The sequence below is a fragment of the Anastrepha obliqua genome, chromosome 2 (genome assembly GCF_027943255.1).
Source record: "Anastrepha obliqua isolate idAnaObli1 chromosome 2, idAnaObli1_1.0, whole genome shotgun sequence".
Taxonomy (NCBI): Eukaryota; Metazoa; Arthropoda; class Insecta; order Diptera; family Tephritidae; genus Anastrepha; species Anastrepha obliqua.
Genome location: NC_072893.1, coordinates 99,861,893 through 99,880,635, shown reverse-complemented (window position 1 = coordinate 99,880,635; position 18,743 = coordinate 99,861,893). Strand labels below are relative to the sequence as shown.

At 35.8% G+C, this 18,743-nt stretch overlaps 2 protein-coding genes across 2 annotated transcripts; one reads left to right on the top strand and one right to left on the bottom strand.

The window, feature by feature from the left end:
- Positions 1-3,743: 3,743 nt before the first annotated feature.
- On the bottom strand, positions 3,744-7,187 carry LOC129239175 (cap-specific mRNA (nucleoside-2'-O-)-methyltransferase 1). The gene is made up of 2 exons (XM_054874511.1): positions 6,467-7,187; positions 3,744-5,444 (listed from the first exon to the last, which is right to left on the bottom strand). The coding sequence occupies exons 1-2, from the start codon at positions 7,113-7,115 to the stop codon at positions 3,751-3,753; spliced, it is 2,343 nt and encodes a 780-aa protein (XP_054730486.1). The 5' UTR covers positions 7,116-7,187; the 3' UTR covers positions 3,744-3,750.
- A 1,844-nt stretch (positions 7,188-9,031) lies between these two features.
- On the top strand, positions 9,032-14,369 carry LOC129239174 (serine--tRNA ligase, mitochondrial). Its single transcript, XM_054874510.1, has 3 exons — positions 9,032-9,853; positions 13,742-14,111; positions 14,170-14,369. Exons 1-3 carry the CDS (start codon positions 9,090-9,092, stop codon positions 14,284-14,286), a joined length of 1,251 nt encoding a protein of 416 aa, XP_054730485.1. The 5' UTR covers positions 9,032-9,089; the 3' UTR covers positions 14,287-14,369.
- The last annotated feature ends 4,374 nt before the right edge of the window (positions 14,370-18,743 follow it).

Sequence of the window (18,743 nt, the reverse complement as noted above, 5' to 3'; positions counted from 1 at the left end):
TAATAGGAAAATAAGTATTTACATTTGTAGGATTTTTTCTTTTATTTATTATACAATGAAAAATTGTAACTGATATGTGTGTAAAAGTTTGTATGCAAAAATATGCATGGCAGCACTGTGTCGATGCAATCAAACACAAACCGATGTATTGTGTAAATATGTAACCGAACGAAAGCAAGTGTTTTCTACGGGCACAAGTTTTGTTAAATCTTGAGTAAATCACGACATACACGTCAGTGAGTGGAGGCGCCATTAGCCTTTACATTTAACCAAATCACAGATTGGTGGCCGTAGACCGGTTATGATAGCGGCATCTGCCTGCCATATATGTATGTCTTCAGTATAATACAAATAATATGAATGCTTTAAGTGTATGGCAACTCTGCTAAGCAGATGATAAGATACGAGAAGCTGTCTATTAGCCTCTGGTCACGCTCCAGCATGCTTGTCCAGAAGGCTTATATGTGTGCGTGTCGGATGACACTCGTACTTGCTTCGTGTCACACATACTTGTTGTCGGCTTTTGCATGAGGAAAATCAAAAATTTTAGATATAAGCGTCAAGCACCCGACACGCACACATATGTATAAGCCTGCTGGACAAGCATGCTGGAGCGGAACCAGGGCCTATATTCAAAGTTGCAACTTGTAATGTGCAAAATGAACTGATATGGCGATTTAAAGGGAAATATTTAATATAATGTATATCGCTTTGAAAAAAAGGTTTAAAGAGGGGATAGAGGCGTATATCCCCATCTTAAAACTGAAAACCGCACCCTTCGGAGACATAGTTTTTAAGTGATTTAATGTAAAAGTTGTGTAATTTGACGAAAAATTGGTGTTGCTATACACCTGAAATAAAAACGAAGTTCGTATGCAGAGATGTTCGGTGGAGGATTGATTGTAAATGTGCAGTATTTTTTGCTGTAATTTAAAATTGAGAAATATTTTTGAAAATATAAACATACAAAATAAGCGTTGTTATGTACGTATTGAACTCAAAGAAGAATAACAATGATATTTAATATTAGTATATGCAACCGTCGACTGTCTATAAATCACATTTTAGATCATTGCCCTAAGTTTTCCAATAGAAGGAAAAACATATTTAAAAACCAATCACCTTCCGTCGCATTAAGAAAATACTCACCCGATAATGTTAAAGATATTTACAAGTTTATATACCAAAACAATCTACTATATCTTATGGTATATAATACAATGATGACAAAATCTTAATGTTCCCTAATCTAAAGCTGTTATACTCAGTAATGTTAAGATATATTAGATAAACATCAGGCCGATAGTCTTAGTAGCTAGTGCCTCTTTTTTGTAATATAGTTATTTATAATTATATTTCATTATTAATAAATAAATAGATAAAAATATTGCAAAAAATAATAAAGCAATTAAAACCCAAAGGGTTTTTAAGTATGTATATTGTATTGCTTCGATCAACTTTACAAATGGGTTCTCATGGTTTTTATAAACAGATAATTCGATTATCATGTCAGCAAAACAAATAGGGTGGTTGTAGTTTTCTTTATTAAAAAACTCGTTTGCTTTCAAAAAAAAAAAAAACCCTCATCAGTCCAACTCCGGCTACGCAATATTGACAATTTGCAATGCTGGTGAAAATCCGATTGAATACTGGAATAATACTGCGGACAAGATAAGAGTACTGACAACTAATACACTAGGAACAAAAACTAATGCAGCAAAAGAAAAATGGATGAATGAGAGAAGGAAATATCGGAACATTAACGAATATAAACGGAGAAACAAGGAAAAAACAGACGCGAGATATCAATGGATGGGAAGACACGCCGGGCCCGGAGTTATCAGAGGGGCCGGTACTCGAGATTATACGTATTTATATGAATTAGACATAATTGGAAAGGGCCCGCATGTGCTTCATACTTCATAAATAAATAATTGACTTAAACTTAACTTGAGTATCTAGAAATGCTGGGAAAAATTAGAATTTAACATAAACATGTCCCATAACTTTTATAAATTATTCCTACTTTACTAGCAAAAATAATCGTGCATTTCCCAAGCAGCGTTCGGATGTTTATCATGGTTTATATCTTCCGTTTAATTGAAAACCAACATAGAACTCGGAAGTTCTAAGAAGAAAACGAATGGAGCAACTGTCAAAAATTGCTTTAAGATAAGAAATACGAATAAGAAGCACAAAGCGTGTCACCAGTACAGGAGACAAATTCCCTTCTCTCTTCCGCGGCCGTCCTTCACCCGCGAACAAAATGTTTCCCTTCCAAATGTTTCCGTGTGTAAATGGGCACAATGGGCACTTTGGAAATATGAATAAGAAGCACAAAGCGTGTTGCCAGTACGGGAAACAAATTCCCTTCTCTCTTCCGCGGCTGTCCTTCTCCTACCGAACAAAATGTTTCCATGTGTAAAAGGGCACTTATGTATTGGGAGTTAAGCACGAAAAAGTAGATCATCTACTTATACATATGTGAACGTTTTATAAGCGACGATCTAATGCAGACATATGTATAGCGGTTTAGGTGTGAACCTTCAAAAAATAGAATTAGAGCCATTCTCGATGAAATACAGAAATTGACTATCTGTACAGCTAACATTAAATTTTGTAAGGCAAGAAGTAGGAGTTAACGCCAAAAGTTTAGGTGTAATTCTCAACAAGAAACTTAATTGGAACATGAATATAGAGAACAGAGTAAAGAAATCTATAGTTGTTCTATTTTCATGCCAAAAGTCAATAGGACGCAGGTGGGATCCTTCTCTAAAGAACACTCACTGGCTGTATAAAACTGTTATAATACCGCTATACTCCTTTACGAGATTATAGTCTGGTGGAGGGCTCTTGACAATACTAATTAGAAACGGGCTTCAAAATGTTCAACGTACATACATACATATGTATGTATAAGCTGATCTATTAGAAGCACGCCCTCTGATGTTCTGAATACTCTTTTCTTCTTACCTCCCCTAGTTTTCGTTGGTAAATAAAATGCAGGAAACTCCGCTGCTCGGCTGCCGTAACTAATCAATGGCGCGATTTAAATGTTGAACACTTCGCTAGAGCACTCGGTCTGAGTCCAACCAATTCTTTTGACTATTGTTTGAATGAACCATACTTTATTAAGTTATATAGTACTAGAATTCAAGCTAGAGGTGAGTGGGTTGATGACATACTTGACCGAAAAAATTGCTTACGGCTCTTTGCTGATGGATCAAAGCTTTGCGATAAAGTTCAGTTTGGTTTCTACTGTAAGAAGCCAAAATAAGCGTTTCCACTCGTTTTCCTAGTTAGTGTAGTGAATTTCATTTATATTTGCTTTCTGGTTAGGCAAAATGTGACTATCTTTAGAGAATTATATACATATTTATTCCGATACCTAAGCATCGATCAAATCTCTTGACGGTGGTAACTAATTCCGACATGCTCGAAGATTGGGTGTACCTTATTTCGACTATCGCAGAAGCTGCAAGAATGCCACCAAGTTCAGATACTTTACCTCACTGAATGATGCTGATGACGTTAGAGATATAAGTGTCAACCAGATCAACTGCTTCATTAGTATCACAATGGATCGGCATTGGTATGAGTTGATTCAGAGACCGACTGCTACTTCTACTTACCTACCTACCCCATTTCGCCATGGAAACGACCACCTAAATTTGCCGTGATGGACCCAAAAGGCATACATTTATATGAATATCAGCACCTGTAGTAAATTCACCCTGCATTACTCATTTTTCATATTTTTTCTTTATTACATATAAATGTTTTAAAATCTTCTCGATAGAGTAAATTTTTCTCCCGATGCTTAATTTTTTCTTCAACTTGCATCAAATTAGTCCATTTCCATAATAATCGTCTTTGAAAAGTATTTCTAAATGAAGCGTATAAAGCATTTTGTATATCAATTGGCATGCAATCTTTATAATAAGATGTTTTTGTTTGCTTATCAAAATAATACAGTTTTTGTGTTGAGTTTGATATAGTTGAAAAGAAGTTGTGACAAATCTCACATAATAGTAAAATGCCCCCTGGAACAAAAAATTTGTTTTCCGATGACAAAGATAATCCAAGTCGCGTTGAATTATCCTTCAGTACATGTGAACTCATATTGTTAAAGAAATTAGGAAACTCTTTTAATTTATATAAACATTTGCTTCGAATGGGACCCGAATTCCCTTCTTTGTATGGTTTATTAAGGCTGAGAGCATATTTTTGACATAAACGAGATCGTTCAGAGAGCTTTAGGCGTCTTATATCTATTCCACCAATCATAATAGCATCTATAATGTGCAAAGCACATACTCGTGTTTGCGTCCGACCTTCGCCAGTGTATTCATACACAATTTCACCATAAAAAATAGACCTCGGAGATACTTCAAAAATATATTCTACTGGTTCCCATTTTTTGCTATCAGTATAACGAAGTAAACACCCTTTAGACTTACATAAAAACATACAACAAGCGTTAATATTAGTTTCACCTCTACCAATTGGGACGAAATACCAATCATAAATGCTATTAATGTTGTTTTGTAACTGTACTGCGGTATACAATTCTGTAGGTGTAAAATTAAATAAAAGCTTATCGTTCCAATCTCCTAGAATCTCCTCGAGGAGTTTTTCGGAAGACTTGGATTCTGGGGCTTGTCTAAGTTTATCTGGAAGACCCCACAGCTCAAGACATCGTTTACGGATTTCAGATTGTTTTGTTTCTCTCAGTTGTATATTTCTGCAATATACTGCTATTTTCCTTAACCCAACAATTTGGTTTTGTCCAATTTCATTATTGCTTTTAACAATATAATCTAGAAAAGTTTTGTCAGCCATAATGTTCTCTCGGCTAACAATCTCTAAAACATCTTCGTCAGCCGCATTAAAAATATCATTCACGTGATCTAAATATTTACAAACGGAATCTGTATCAGATTTTTTCCACTTACAAACTAAGTACCTCTCCGAATTTGCTGGTCTACTGCTATTTGGTTTCAGTATAGATATCTGTTCAAAACATTTATACATTAAATATACAAGCCCTACACTAAATGGAGTGAATAAATCAAACATCTTGCACAGAAAACTGCCATTGACTCGAAGTATTTTCAATGCCATTAGACATTGGCATAGGTATAGTTGCTTGGAAAGTAATTCTTGAATGTTTTCTTGACCTTCGACTGAAAAACCACCATCCGCCATTACAAAATGAACACCACTTTTACAATGTTTTAAGACGTATTCTGCGAAGGAATCTTGGTTGTCTTTAAAGAAAATATTTCCATCTTTTCTTATCCCATAAAAAGTGTCGAAGGACTCTGGCGACCCTGCAAAAAATTTATCTAGCTTGAAATCGTTAGGACCCCGTAAAGTGAATCCAAATCCTTTTGCTTCCCACGATTTCCTGTAAAGAACATATTCTGAAAATCCACCAGGACCTGTTGAATACAAAGGAATAAGATACAAAACTTAAAATGAAAACTTTCCTATAAATATTACAGATATTCTTATAATAGTTCTAAATATAAATATATTCAATAAATAAATTCATTTAAGTCAAGAGTTCCTCTTTGTAAATATTCAGAAAAGTAAACTTATTGCAAACTATCAAAATCACAAACAAATAGAAACAAACAGAAATGCTACCTTTTTAAAAACATTGAACCAAATTTTGGGATTAATAACTGTGACACCTTTCTTAGTTGTTCAAGGAAATCCCCGGCTAGATGAACTTCTTGCAAGGTATTGATTCATATTAAGAGTTCTGCCCGTAAAACTCATTAAGAGCATACCATTGTTGCTCGCACTTTGCAGTTCCAACAGACTCACAGAGCTGGCACCTCAAGGAGTCCAAAACATCTCTGTGATATAATAATAAAATACATCCTACACATCCCACACAAAAAATAGAAGTGTGTGGTAGGACCTTTAAACTGATTTTAAAGGTTTACTGTACAACTAAATATTTGTGGAAATTGCAAAATCTGGAAATATATATTATGTATTTCAACTGAAATGTTTTTTAATAGCCGCTTGGAATGATACTAATTTCGTTAAATAGGTTGTGTTCTGGAATATACTGATTTTAAAAACTTTAAATTTCGACCTCTCCCATTCTCTTGCATCCCCATAATACACATTTGCACAAGAAATGGTATTAAACCTTCAAATCAGAAAGAAGTGACGGGCCACACCCACTTTTTAGTGGTACCACTAAAAAAATAAGATAGTCTACTTAGATTTTATTTCACTAAATAAACAGTTCACTGACGGTATTTGTAGCTAAGACCAACCCCATCGATGAAGGAGTTTTAACAGCATATAACTTAGATGTCATCAGCAGCAAACTTTTAGACGATAAAATAACACGAAATAAATATTGTACTTGTTTGTAATTTACACTAAAAAAAGCAAATTGCAAACAAGACAAGAATGTTTACCACCATAATAATTGTTATACCTGCGCATATATCAGCAAAATACAAAAGTTCGTTGCCATGTAATAACGAAGATCCATTCTTATCTCTAGGATTGGTGAACATGTAATCACACATGGAGTCGATGTTAGCCATTTTAACAGCGGCTCTATTCAAAAATATCGAGCTGCGAATTGTTTCAAAGGGATTAGAACGGGCTCTTGCTCGTCTTAACTCATTATCATTTAATTTGTCAAATTCCGATTTAGCGTCTAAAATATTTTTTAAAATGTCTGGATCACAATATAAGCATTCGTCTTCAATCGTTTGTTTGCGAGGGCCTGTGACAATACAATTATTGAATTTATCGAATTCCCAATCTTCCCGTGAACTATTAGTAATCCAAGCAAATTTTTCAGGTAAGTTAATTACTTCGCTGGAAATATCCACAGATTCCAAAGGTAATTGACATTCATCTGCTTTTAACCCCAGCCCCTTTCTTCCATCCTGTTGTACAGCAACAATAGGTTCAAGCCGACCTTGATTCTGTTTTCCCAGACCTTTGTTCTTTTCGTATCCCATTTTTGTCATCATGAGTAGTGCCTTGTCGGAATAACTTTTAACCCATTCTGTTTTAATCTTTTTCGCCATTGGCTCCACATTTTCTTCGCAAATATTCTCTTCTCTTTCCATTACCACAAACTCAACATTTATTGTAAGGATATTACAACAGTCAAACACTTTGAACAACTAATCGATAAATTAAAAAATAGCACGAAAGCTCGATATGTTCTACTCAATACAGATATACCTACATTAAGCGCACTATACACAAGCAACTTATCCATCCAGTGAACAACTAATGCTGAAAACAGTGACCGATGTACGTAGTCCCTTACAAGCACAAAACTGAGTAAAATTTTAACATTATATTTTCAACATATTTTACTTTTAAAATATGTAAAAAAAATAACTTAATAAGAATATATTTTTTTTTCAGTTGTTAACCAGTCTACTACCTTATATTACGTTTCCACCAAAAGCAAACACCGTGTTTTGCTGGAAAACACCGGAGTTGTGTTTGGGAGAACTGTCAACTGTTTCAACCGGAAGTTTGGGAGAAATTGTGTTTGAACTGTCTATTGTTGACATTGTGAAATAAAAATTGATAGAATTATAAAATGGTGCATAAAATTCAATTTGTTATGTTGATTTTATCATTTTATTTTAAAATAATTGATAGTGAGTTGGTCACATATTATTTAAAAAAGAGGTTAAGGGAAAATAAAATAATTTTAAGTGTTGCTGCCAATTTAATGCATTCGCAAAGTGTATGGTCTTTGGTATGGTAAACAGATTTATGATAAATTACACAGTCCTGCGAGGGTGAGTTTCTAGAATGGCTGTACTTGTTTCTTGTAGTTTTTTATGCGCTGAAAACGAATCTGACCTTCAAAATGCTCCATCACGTCAGGATTTTTGGTAAATGAAGCCTAAAAGGTCAAAAAATGGCCATTTTAGCCGTTTTTGATAATTTTTTTTGGGATAGTAAATTTTTTTTTCAATTTTCGACGAAAAGGTTGCATAGTACAACTCTTTAGCTTTAAAACCCATTTTTTTAAATTATTGTACGATTTTTTTAAAAGAAGTTATGACATTTTGAAATTAACAGATGTAAATACAAATAAAATTACATATATAAATAAAAAAATACCCGTTATACTATCCACAACGACCGCATCAACATTATTTATTCTATCGCTTCCTATTATCTGGTGAACCCTCTGGTAGTGCTTCCAAGAAACAGGAGAACATCCTGTCCCTTGCTCTGCTTTGCATTTTCTGCAAAGGAAATTTTGAGGCTTTAACAAAATTACTTTAAAGAAATAATATATTATATGCCTTACCTATATTTCATTGTGAAATCGTGTATTTTGTATTTTATGTCAATTGGACGGACCTCATGTTCAAGAACTCCCAGCGACTGAGCCATCTCCGCATATATATGTGAGTTCTTTCGTGGACCTCGCAATTCAGCTGCCTTCTCACCCCATATATCCAGAAATGCTTCGTCCGCAGAAAGAAGCCAAATAGTTTTTGATTTTTTATGGTTTTCCATTAAAATCAATAACTTTAATTTTATTTTTTGCGCGCACAAACGCTTACCACACGAAAAATATTAAAAGTCAATCAAATGTCATATTGACAAATTGCAATCATTGATGCCATGTTTCGATAAGAATGCAATAATAAATGAGGAAAATGAACAACATTGCCACCACTTAATAATTAAATTTGATGCAAACCCAACAAAACACTCTTTGAAAAATGGGTTTAGGTATGGAGTTGTGTTTTAATTTTGTATGGGATTTGACAGGTGTTTTGTTTGGTGTTTGCGCGGTAGAGATAGCGGTAGAGAACCCAAACTCCGGCTGCGGTGGAAACGTAATATTAATTTGGATAAAAACTTAACAAATTCGTAACACTATTTATATCGAATAGAGAATAATCTTATGATGTATTTATATATGAATAGTATCCTTAACGTAGGCAGGATACTAATCTTCGGTACAATTGTGCTTAAACAGTATCGTATAAATTTATGTATATCGATAATGACTATTTTGGGTTTCTTTGTGTGAGAGGTTAAATATTGCAAAAAATAAAATGTTTAAAACATTTCGATATATAATTCACGTTCGGCAAATATTTAATATTCAAACTATTGCACGGGATGAAACTATCGGATTTAGACAGTTCTGCAATTCAGGTTTCGATATCAATAAGGAATATTTGGATATTATCGAGAAGAATATTCTGATCAGAAAACATAGAAACAATGTGCCACTAATAAGATCATTACTTTGTGAATTGCATAAATATCCCAGTAGAGATAGCGTCAAAAAACAAATTGTTACTGAAATACGAAAGCTTCCGAATAGTACACATAACCGATTAGTCAGCTATGGCGAAAAACCGCGCGAAATATATCAATTTCTCTCAAAGGCATCGAAAAATGACGAATTTTCCATTGTGTGTAAATTTTTTAATTTTTTAAGGACGGAACATTTAGGCCATTATACAGGCCACAAGAGCTACTATTTGATGGGAGATCTAGCTGCTTTGGAACAGAAGCTGATACGGTATACTGTTATGTTCCTAAAGAAGATAGATTTTCGCCTCGTATGTGTACCTGACATTTTGCCAAGTTTTATTATAAATGGTTGCGGTATGCAAACAGAAGGGAACCGCACTCAAGTATATAAAATTGATACGGAAGAGTGTTTGTCCGGAACCTCCGAAATGGCCTTAGCAGGTTTATTTTCTGATAAAATTATTGATGAAAAAGAGTTGCCTTTAAAAGTGGCTGCTGTAAGTAGGTGTTACCGAGCAGAAACATCAGGACTAAACGAGGAAAAGGGAATATACAGGTATATATGTTTCACAATGTACGCGTTTACTTATACATTTTTATTAAATAATTCCGCGATATCTTAATATTTCTAGAGGCTAGTTATGCTTACACTTGGCCGTTTGCTTTTTTTGTGAGAATTATTATTATATTTCCAATGGAACGGAAGGAAATTTTGGTTTAGTGTTTAGTTTTGCTAAAATTTGGGCTAAACTTTTCATTACTACCACGATATATTTGGGCTAGGTATCCTTCTGATCGACCGTTCAATTGTTTTTTGAGAAATATTACGAATTTTCCAATGAAACTCACAGGAAATGATGATTTATTGCTTATTTTGCTAAAACGAGCGGGAAAACTTTCCATTACTACCACGATATATTTGAATGGGGGAGGAGGGGTAGGAGGCGTGTCACCACCCACCACGCCCATTAGAAAGAGCAAAGTCACACTATTATGACTGTGAAAGTCCCAACCCCCTAGGTTTTTGTAACATGTATGTATGCATATTTGTAATCAAAATTACGCCGCAATCGAAAATTTGGACTAAAAATCGCGCGGTTTTATTCCAAATTTTCAGTATTTGTAAAAATATTAGTTTTTGTAACACATGTATGTATATTTGAAACCAAAAAGGGGCCGCAGTCGAAAATTTGGACTAAAAATCGCGCGATTTCTATTCCAAATTTGCTGTATTTGTAAGAATATTTGTTTTTGTAACACATATATTATTATTCAGTTGTTTATGCCAAATCATCATGGCAAGTTACACGATTGAACAGCACGTTCAAATGATAAAATTTTATTATCAAAATGAGTGTTCATTAACGCAAACTTTGCGCGCATTGCGCCCATTTTTCGGCAGACGTGGTGGCCCTTCCAATTTCTTATGGCCCATATTGGACCATATGGACCTAGACGACATGTGGTTCCAGCAGAACGGCGCTACGTGCCACACAGGCACGATTTTTAGGCCAAATTTTCAGCATTTGTAAAAATATTTGTTTTTGAAACATGTAATCGCGCGGCCGCCGTAGCCGAATGGGTTGGAGAACGTTGGTTCGAATCTCGGTGAAACCAAAATTAATGAAAACATTTTTCTGTTAGCGGTCGCCCCTCGGCAGGCAATGGCAAATCTCCGAGTGTATTTCTGCCATGAAAAAGCTCCTCATAAAAAAAATCTGCCGTTCGGAGTCGGCTTGAAACTGTAGGTCCCTCCATTTGTGGAACAACATCAAGACGCACACCACAAATAGGAGGAGGAGCTCGGCCAAACACCCAAAAAGGGTGTACGCGCCAATTATATTTATATACATATATATAATGAAAGAGCTTGACAATTCCGATTCAATATTGATTAAAATCATAGAACTTTTAAAATTACTTAGGATACATATTTTTTTAATTTAATGTTTACCCCGTGCCTCCAATGTGAAAAGTGAAAAAAATAAAATTAATTTATACATTTAATTTCAAATTCATGTTTTTACTATATATTTGTCTCATTATTTTTCGCAATTTAATATTTTATTATTTTGGATTAGGGCATATTACTTTGCATTCCGTTTTTTTAGCAGAACTCTTTGCTGGCGCCTTCTATTTGTTCTTCTAAACAAAATTAGTTATTGAACCTGATAAAACAACAACGAAAACCTAAATACGTCATATGTTGCGTTGTCTCAGATTTGTCTTTAACACCGGAAACATAACGGTGTACTTTTGCTACTTGCTATATATTTTTGGCTGCTGCTCCAAGTAAAGTTGATGAGCCAGCTAGCACAAATGATTCGTGCTGTTCAATCAATCAATAAGAGAACGTCTTTGCATTACAGGGTCCGGTATTCGAAGTGTAACCAACTTCAGACTGTTCGGGTAGTTGATGATCAGCTGTCTTCTAGTTGGCTAAATGACAGTCCAGAGTATTGTTTAGAAGCGCTCGGAAGCATTTTGCCGAGAGTTAACGCAAAAAAATAAAATGGTTTTTTGTTTATCGCATCACTACTCGTTACAATGATACTGGTAACATCGCGAAACGTCATGGAGGTGGTCATCAAAAGAGTGCAACGTCACGTGAAATGGTTCAAAAAGTGAAGAAGCGACTTGAGGGAAATCTCCGACGAAGTGCCAATCAAATGGCGAAAGAACTGAAAATATCTGACCGTGGCATCCGCCACATACTGAAAAATGTACTCAATGTCAAGTCCTACAAGATCCAAAATGCGCTTGATCTGATCTCACACCAAAGCAGCAACAAATCAGATTTGAGAGATCGAAGTAGTTGCTTCGTTTGACCGAAAGCGGTCAATTTCCGAACATTGTGTTTTCTGACGAGAAAATTTTTCAAATTGAGCAATTCTTAAACTCCCAAAACGATAGGGTTTATTTGACCGACCGTTCATACGAGAATTTGAGTCATCGATTGGCCACCAGGAGGCAGCATCCGCCACAGGTAATGGTTTGAGTCGCTGTAACCGCTGATGGGCGCTCTCCAATCGTTTTCATCGAGCCTGGGTTCAAGGTAAATGCGAAATATTAACGGGAAAGTATTCTGGAGGTTGCTTTAAAGGCGGAGACCGAAAAACATTTCGGTGACAGACAATGGACGTTCCAACAGGACTCGGGACCCTCTCATAAAGCTCGAGTGAACCAAGATTAGCTAAAAACCAACGTTCCGAACTTCATAACGTCCACGCAATGGCTCTCAAATTCACAAGACACGAATCCGATGGATAATTGAGTTTGGGCCATTTTGGAGAGTAAGGTCCAAACTAAAAGATTCACCAGTCTCGAGGCGCTGAAAAAATCCATTGTCCGCAAGTGGGACAAAATACCTCCAAGTCACATTCGGGCAGCTTGCGATTCGTTTCTGGACTGTGTCAAGGCAAAAGGTGATTATTTCGAATAAAAGTAAATTGATTCTTAATTTTCTATTATTTTCACACATTTTTTACTTTGAATTGAATTAAAGTAATTTTCCAAACTAAATTTATGGGTTTTTAATTGGTTACACTTCGAGTGCTTGACCCTGTAATGCTGGGTTATCGTGCGATATTATACAATTGGTTTATTATAATTACCATAAACACAAAACAAAAAAGCAAAACAAATGGCTGAAATATTTTCTACTAAAGTAAGGATATTGGACAACATTATAAATTGTAAAACGAAAATTGGTTATGGTTAAGATGTTATCGGTGAAACTGAAGCCTATTTTGAGGCAAAAGATAAATCGTTCTAAAATGTTAGAGTGTTAAATAAATGGCTTTTAAAAATGCTTTATAATTACAAATATTCTTAAGTTGTAATCATATATTTGTAAGCTAACTATTTTTAAGACTTGTAGTATACAGGTTTTTGATGTTGCATAGGGGATTCAAAAACATTAATACAGTAACTAATATTATACAATTTTACAATTAATATGTATTGCATGAATGTAATATTAATTGATTTTAATAGGAGGACCTATTCTTAGTATTTTGAGTAGTCCCGAGGAATTTAAGATTCGAAGTTTTTTCATTGTTGAAAGTGTGGGAACATATATAGTAATTGTTGTTTAATGATATATAAAATGATAACTTTTAGTGCAAGACACAGTTTAGGAATTGTCATAACTTTTGATGGCTGAGCAGAATGTGGTTAGAGCTCTAGCTATATCCATGATTCCTATAAGAATTTATACTTTACAATAATAATGTAAGCAACGAAATATGAAAACAAATCACATATTTTTGATATAAGTGATCAAGGCGAATTAATCAAGTCTTTTATAGATACGCATTGGTTTAGTCCTTATATATACTATGATATTATCATGTTTATTGATTAGCCTTTTAATATATGCATATTTTTTGATATTGGACAAAATTATTTATTTTATTGGTATTTTAAATTTATTCATTTTAAGGGTACATCAATTCAATAAAGTGGAGATGTTTGCAGTATGTTCAGAAAATGCATCAGAAGATATGCTGGAAAGTTTCAGGGAAACTGAAGTTTCCTTATTTAAGCAGTTTAACTTAAATTTTAGAGTACTGGATATGCCTCCTACAGAATTAGGCGCATCTGCATTCCAAAAATATGACATTGAGGCATGGTTGCCTGGAAGGCAAATGTGGGGTGAAATATCAAGCTGCAGCAACTGCACTGACTATCAAGCAAAACGCCTTAATATTAGATATCGTACGAAAAGTGGAGAACTAAAATATGCCCACACAGTAAATGGAACTGCAGCTGCAATACCGAGATTACTTATAGCTTTGATTGAGTCCAATAAGGTAGTATGTACATTTACTTTGTTTTTTCCCCCCAATAAACTCTTAATTTTCATTCAAGGTTGAGAATGGTGCGATTTTCCTACCTAGAGAATTTGGAATAGCCTTGAACGCTAATTTATTAAAACGAAACAAAATAATACCTGCAATTAAACTCGTCAAGCATTTTAAAGTATAGATATTATAAAATGAATGAATTAATAAAAAAATATAAAAAATTGAAGCCCCAAGTACACGTCGGAATCAAGGCAGTCGAACAAAGCTCTCGCCTCTTTTATGAATAAAGGGAAATTTGAAGGAAAATTTACTACCTTTCAGATAGCAGATGTTGGTGGAATTACAATAATAAAAAATGTGTAATTTTGTCCGAAGAAAGCGGAAAGCTAAGAAAAAGCGATTCCACTTTATTTTTCATACAGCTGACGCAAAAAGGACATGAAGTAATTCTAAGTCTCACAGTATGCATACCTCTCGGATAGTGCTCCGTGAGGACAGCCACGAAGTTTGAGAGCTTAGGTTTTGTCATCCTCAGAATATCACAAGTTTATGCACTTGCCCATCGTTCCAAGAGTATAGCGCAGATTGTCCGATTATCTCCTTTCGCGCGGAGACTACCTTACGCGTCCCGCGTCTGGTCGATTTCCTGCAATGCCGCTATGAAAAAATACCCAGATTAGCCTTATGTCAAAGCATTCGAATGCAATCCAAAGTGAAACCAGCCCCTCGGCTTCGGAATAAATATTTATTTTCTCAACAGTTATTACTCAAGTGAGTAGCCAATCAGATGCTTTTTGGATTGCGGCTACCTCTGCATGGATTACACACTGCAGTGATCCAGTAATCGAAACTTGAGTGTGATGGGGAGCTCCTCGCAGAATACTCTTCCACCAACGTTACCGTCCAACTTCGAGCTATCCGTGAACATGTTCACCGAGCCCTGTCTCCAAGTGTTTATTTATTTATTCTAAAATCCATAAACAATTGTTCTTACTAACTACAGGCTCTGCCATCTTTTATATCGGTATGTAAAAGCTGAATAACTTTGTCATTTACCTACCGCTCGACTTCAACATACATGTTTTTAATACGTTAATTCAGTACGATTTCAACCATGGATTGCTTAAAACCGAAACAATCGAAATCGACACTATAAAACCCGAAATGCTTGCCAAGGTGATGACAAACGCAGAAAAAAGATCGCAGTTTGTGATTGCTAATAAAGATGGCCACTTAATTGATATTGTATTCAAAAAATAGTTTTAATAAATTGTAAATAACGAAACCAAATAAAAATACCTCACTTATACAAATCAGTTTTTCTTTCAAAGTTATTCATTGTTTTCATACAGACATAAAAGATGGCGCACCCTGTACTTATAATAAAAGTTAATTTAACAAAAAGAAAAAAACTAAGTTAGATTATAATCAAATTATTCTTACTCGCTAAATATTACTAAAATATCGTTACAATAAACGCTTTAATTAGCAGAAAAGCATAGCTTATATAAAGTAAAATCAAATTCAATAGTATTTGGGCTAACCCGCCCAATGTTCCGCTTGGACTAAGTAAGGATATACACTGATCCGTTGTCAGGGGGATGAACCCAAAGTTTCTAAAGATAGTTGATTGCCTGTAAGTGAGGTTGGGCCTGAAACTCGAACCTCTCAGCCTGATTGTAGTACGTGCAGTGGCAGTTTTGCCCGCGATGTCTAAAGGTACCACATTTAACATTACATTAAGCGCTAAAGTGAAGGATTCACCGACAAATCTCAGTCCGCTGCTCATGGAGCAACTACGTTCAGATATCTCTGCATCAAATAGTACAGGATATCTATAAACTTTCCTGTCCAATTACCCTGCAGCCTCTTCTCACCAGCTGCTCCGAAAAGTTATTGATAACGATAACCCAGAAAAATGTGAGAGAATAAAGCCTTGCGGAGTACCCCTACTCGCCTGCCGGCGAAGAGAGTCGCCAGAGAGTAATTGCCTCCGAGAGGACGTTATTAAAAGCCTCTTCAATGTCGAGGAAGGCACCCACCGCAAGCTCTTTCTGATACTCAATATATTTAACATTTGCAGTAAACATATTGGGTATGCGAAAACACTTCCGAGGAATTTCGCTTCTTATGTGCAGGTCAATCAGTCTCTCAAGGGTTTTAAGCAAATAAGATGAAAGGCTGATTGGCCTGAAATACTTAGGGGAGACATGTGAGCTCCTGCCTGCTGTGAGTATGAGAACAACACTCACAACAACACAACGTCATGATACCTTCGCAGATTTCTGCAGTTGGGAAGGTATGATGCCTTCACGGCCAAGCGATTTGAAGAGCCTAAAGGAGTCGATGACCTAAGCCAAGCGGCGCGTATCCAGCAACCCGCCAAAGCTTCGAATACAGATTCGTGTGCTTCTCAGGCCAGTGTAGATGCTGGGTTCGTCGGGAAATGGTTCTTCGCCCAACGTCCTGCTTCATTTCCACTTCCGCAGAAGCTTCCCCAAGAGTCCCTCTTGGCCTTCCTAATTTCGGACTTATCAATTCCCAGCCTTACTTTATACAGTTCCCATCCTAAAGGTTCCTGCTCGAAGGCCTAAACTAAGAAAGCTCTGTTGCCCACCAAGGCGGTTTTTTTTCCTAGGGAGCGTTTAAAGCGGGCAGGCGCGTTCAGTTTGGAAGAAGCCAGAGTGGGGTCAAGCACCTCTTCCCTGGTTCTTCTTCTTCTTAATTGGCGCGATAACCGCTTACGCGATTTTGGCCGAGTTTAACAAAGCGAACAGTTGCACCAAGTGAAGCCAAGTCCTTCTCTTCCTCTGCTACCATCAGCTAGTACCGCATCGAATATTTTCAGAGACGGAGAGTTTGTATCCATTCGGACGACATGACTCAGCCAACATAGCCACCGGATCTTTATTCGCTGTGCTATGTCTATGTCGTCGTAAAGCTCATACAGATCAGCGTTCCATCACCTCCGATATTCGCCGTTACCAACGTGCAAAGGTCCAAAAATCTTACGCAGAATATTTTTCTCAAACACTCCAAGCGTCGCTTCATCGGATGTTGTCATCGTCCACGCTTCTGCGCCATACCAATATCTTAAAAAAAAAGTGACTTGTGACTTTTTTCTTTAGGGCCACGAGAAAGAGAAGGTCTACGCCAACAGCCCATACACCTTTAATATTTAGATGGTCGTAAATGTTTAGCCCTTATCAATAATAATTAACGATCAAATTAAGACAGATTAAAGCTAGCATTAATTGATAAAAACGTTTTTTCTAATGGCGGTATATATTATATATAACGCAGTTGAAATTTCCATACTTCTTCACAAATATAACGTTCTATTCTAAATAACTTCTGCAGATTATCAACAGCATCCGATATCCAGAAGAAATTAAATTAAGAAATTATTGCGATAATAGCTCGAATACGCAAAACAATTAAAACGCGATAGATTGAGCTGATCTTTTTTGGGTTTCTGGTTTACTTCCTTCAAGTAGTTCGCATTAGAAGTAATTAGCTGACTTTGGCAATCTAACGATAAAAACAAACTACATTTTTTTTTCGTAATATCGCACTATAAGACTTCTAAAACTATGTAATAATGGGTGATCAGATTCGAGGTACTTTTACCAATAGGTTTTTTGACAGATCACGCGTAACAACTGTGAAACTAAATACATAATTCTTTCAGTATTCATTAAGATTTAATCATGGAAAGACTTACGTTTCAACAACGTTTACAAACATTACAATTGTATTACGAAAATCGACGCTCTGTGAAAAGTGTTCATCCCACGCTCAGGCCAACTTATGGTATATGTACATAACCGTTCAGCGATGAGAACTATTTTGGCTTAATGACTACGTCAATAAATAACATTGCCATTTTTGTGCTGAAGAGCAACCCGAAGTCATTCAAGAACAGTATTGGAAGCCAACATTACTAAAGTTATTCGCGAGATACAGACCGAAGTCCTCCAACGAGTCATTCAGAATTGGTGTTTACGAATGGCCGAATTACGGCGCATTTGCGGCCAATATTTGAAAGGGATTATCTTTATATATATATATATATATATATATATATATATATATATATATATATATATAATTGGCGCGTACACCCTTTTCTGGTGTTTGGCCGAGCTCCTCCTATTTGTGGCGTGCGTCTTGATGTTGTTCCACAAATAGAGGGACCTACAGTTTATAGCCGACTCCGAACGGCAGATATTTTTGAGCTTTTTCATGGCAGAAATACACTCGGAGGTTTGCCATTGCCTGCCGAATGGCGACCGCTATTAGAAAAAACTTTTTGTTAATTTTGGTGTTCCACAGAGTTTGAACCTACATTCTCTCTGTGAATTCCGAATGGTAGTCACGCGGCTACGGCGGCCGCGGGATTACCTTTACCTACACAAAAATAATAAAGATTGCCCAATAAATTTGAGCTTTGGTAGTTTTATTTCAATTAGAAATCCGACACTGGCATCAAATAAGTTCTTTGTATTTCTGAAAAAGAAGAGTACATTTTTAAGATAAAAAGTGGCGATGGAGATGCGGAATTTCTTCTTTTAAAACAAGTGGTTTCAGTGTCCTTTGCACTCAGTCGCCCTGCAAATGTGGAAAGAATAAATTTAA

Bases quoted from the DNA above. Each gene is read 5' to 3' on its own strand.
- LOC129239175 (XM_054874511.1), bottom strand. From the start codon at position 7,115: ATGGAAAGAGAAGAGAATATTTGCGAAGAAAATGTGGAGCCAATGGCG. The intron at 5,445-6,466 runs GTATAACAATTA...TGTATTCAACAG, and splicing joins TTTTGCTGATATATGCGCAG to GTCCTGGTGGATTTTCAGAA.
- LOC129239174 (XM_054874510.1), top strand. From the start codon at position 9,090: ATGTTTAAAACATTTCGATATATAATTCACGTTCGGCAAATATTTAAT. The intron at 9,854-13,741 runs GTATATATGTTT...ATTCATTTTAAG, and splicing joins GAGGAAAAGGGAATATACAG to GGTACATCAATTCAATAAAG. The intron at 14,112-14,169 runs GTAGTATGTACA...TTTTCATTCAAG, and splicing joins CTTTGATTGAGTCCAATAAG to GTTGAGAATGGTGCGATTTT.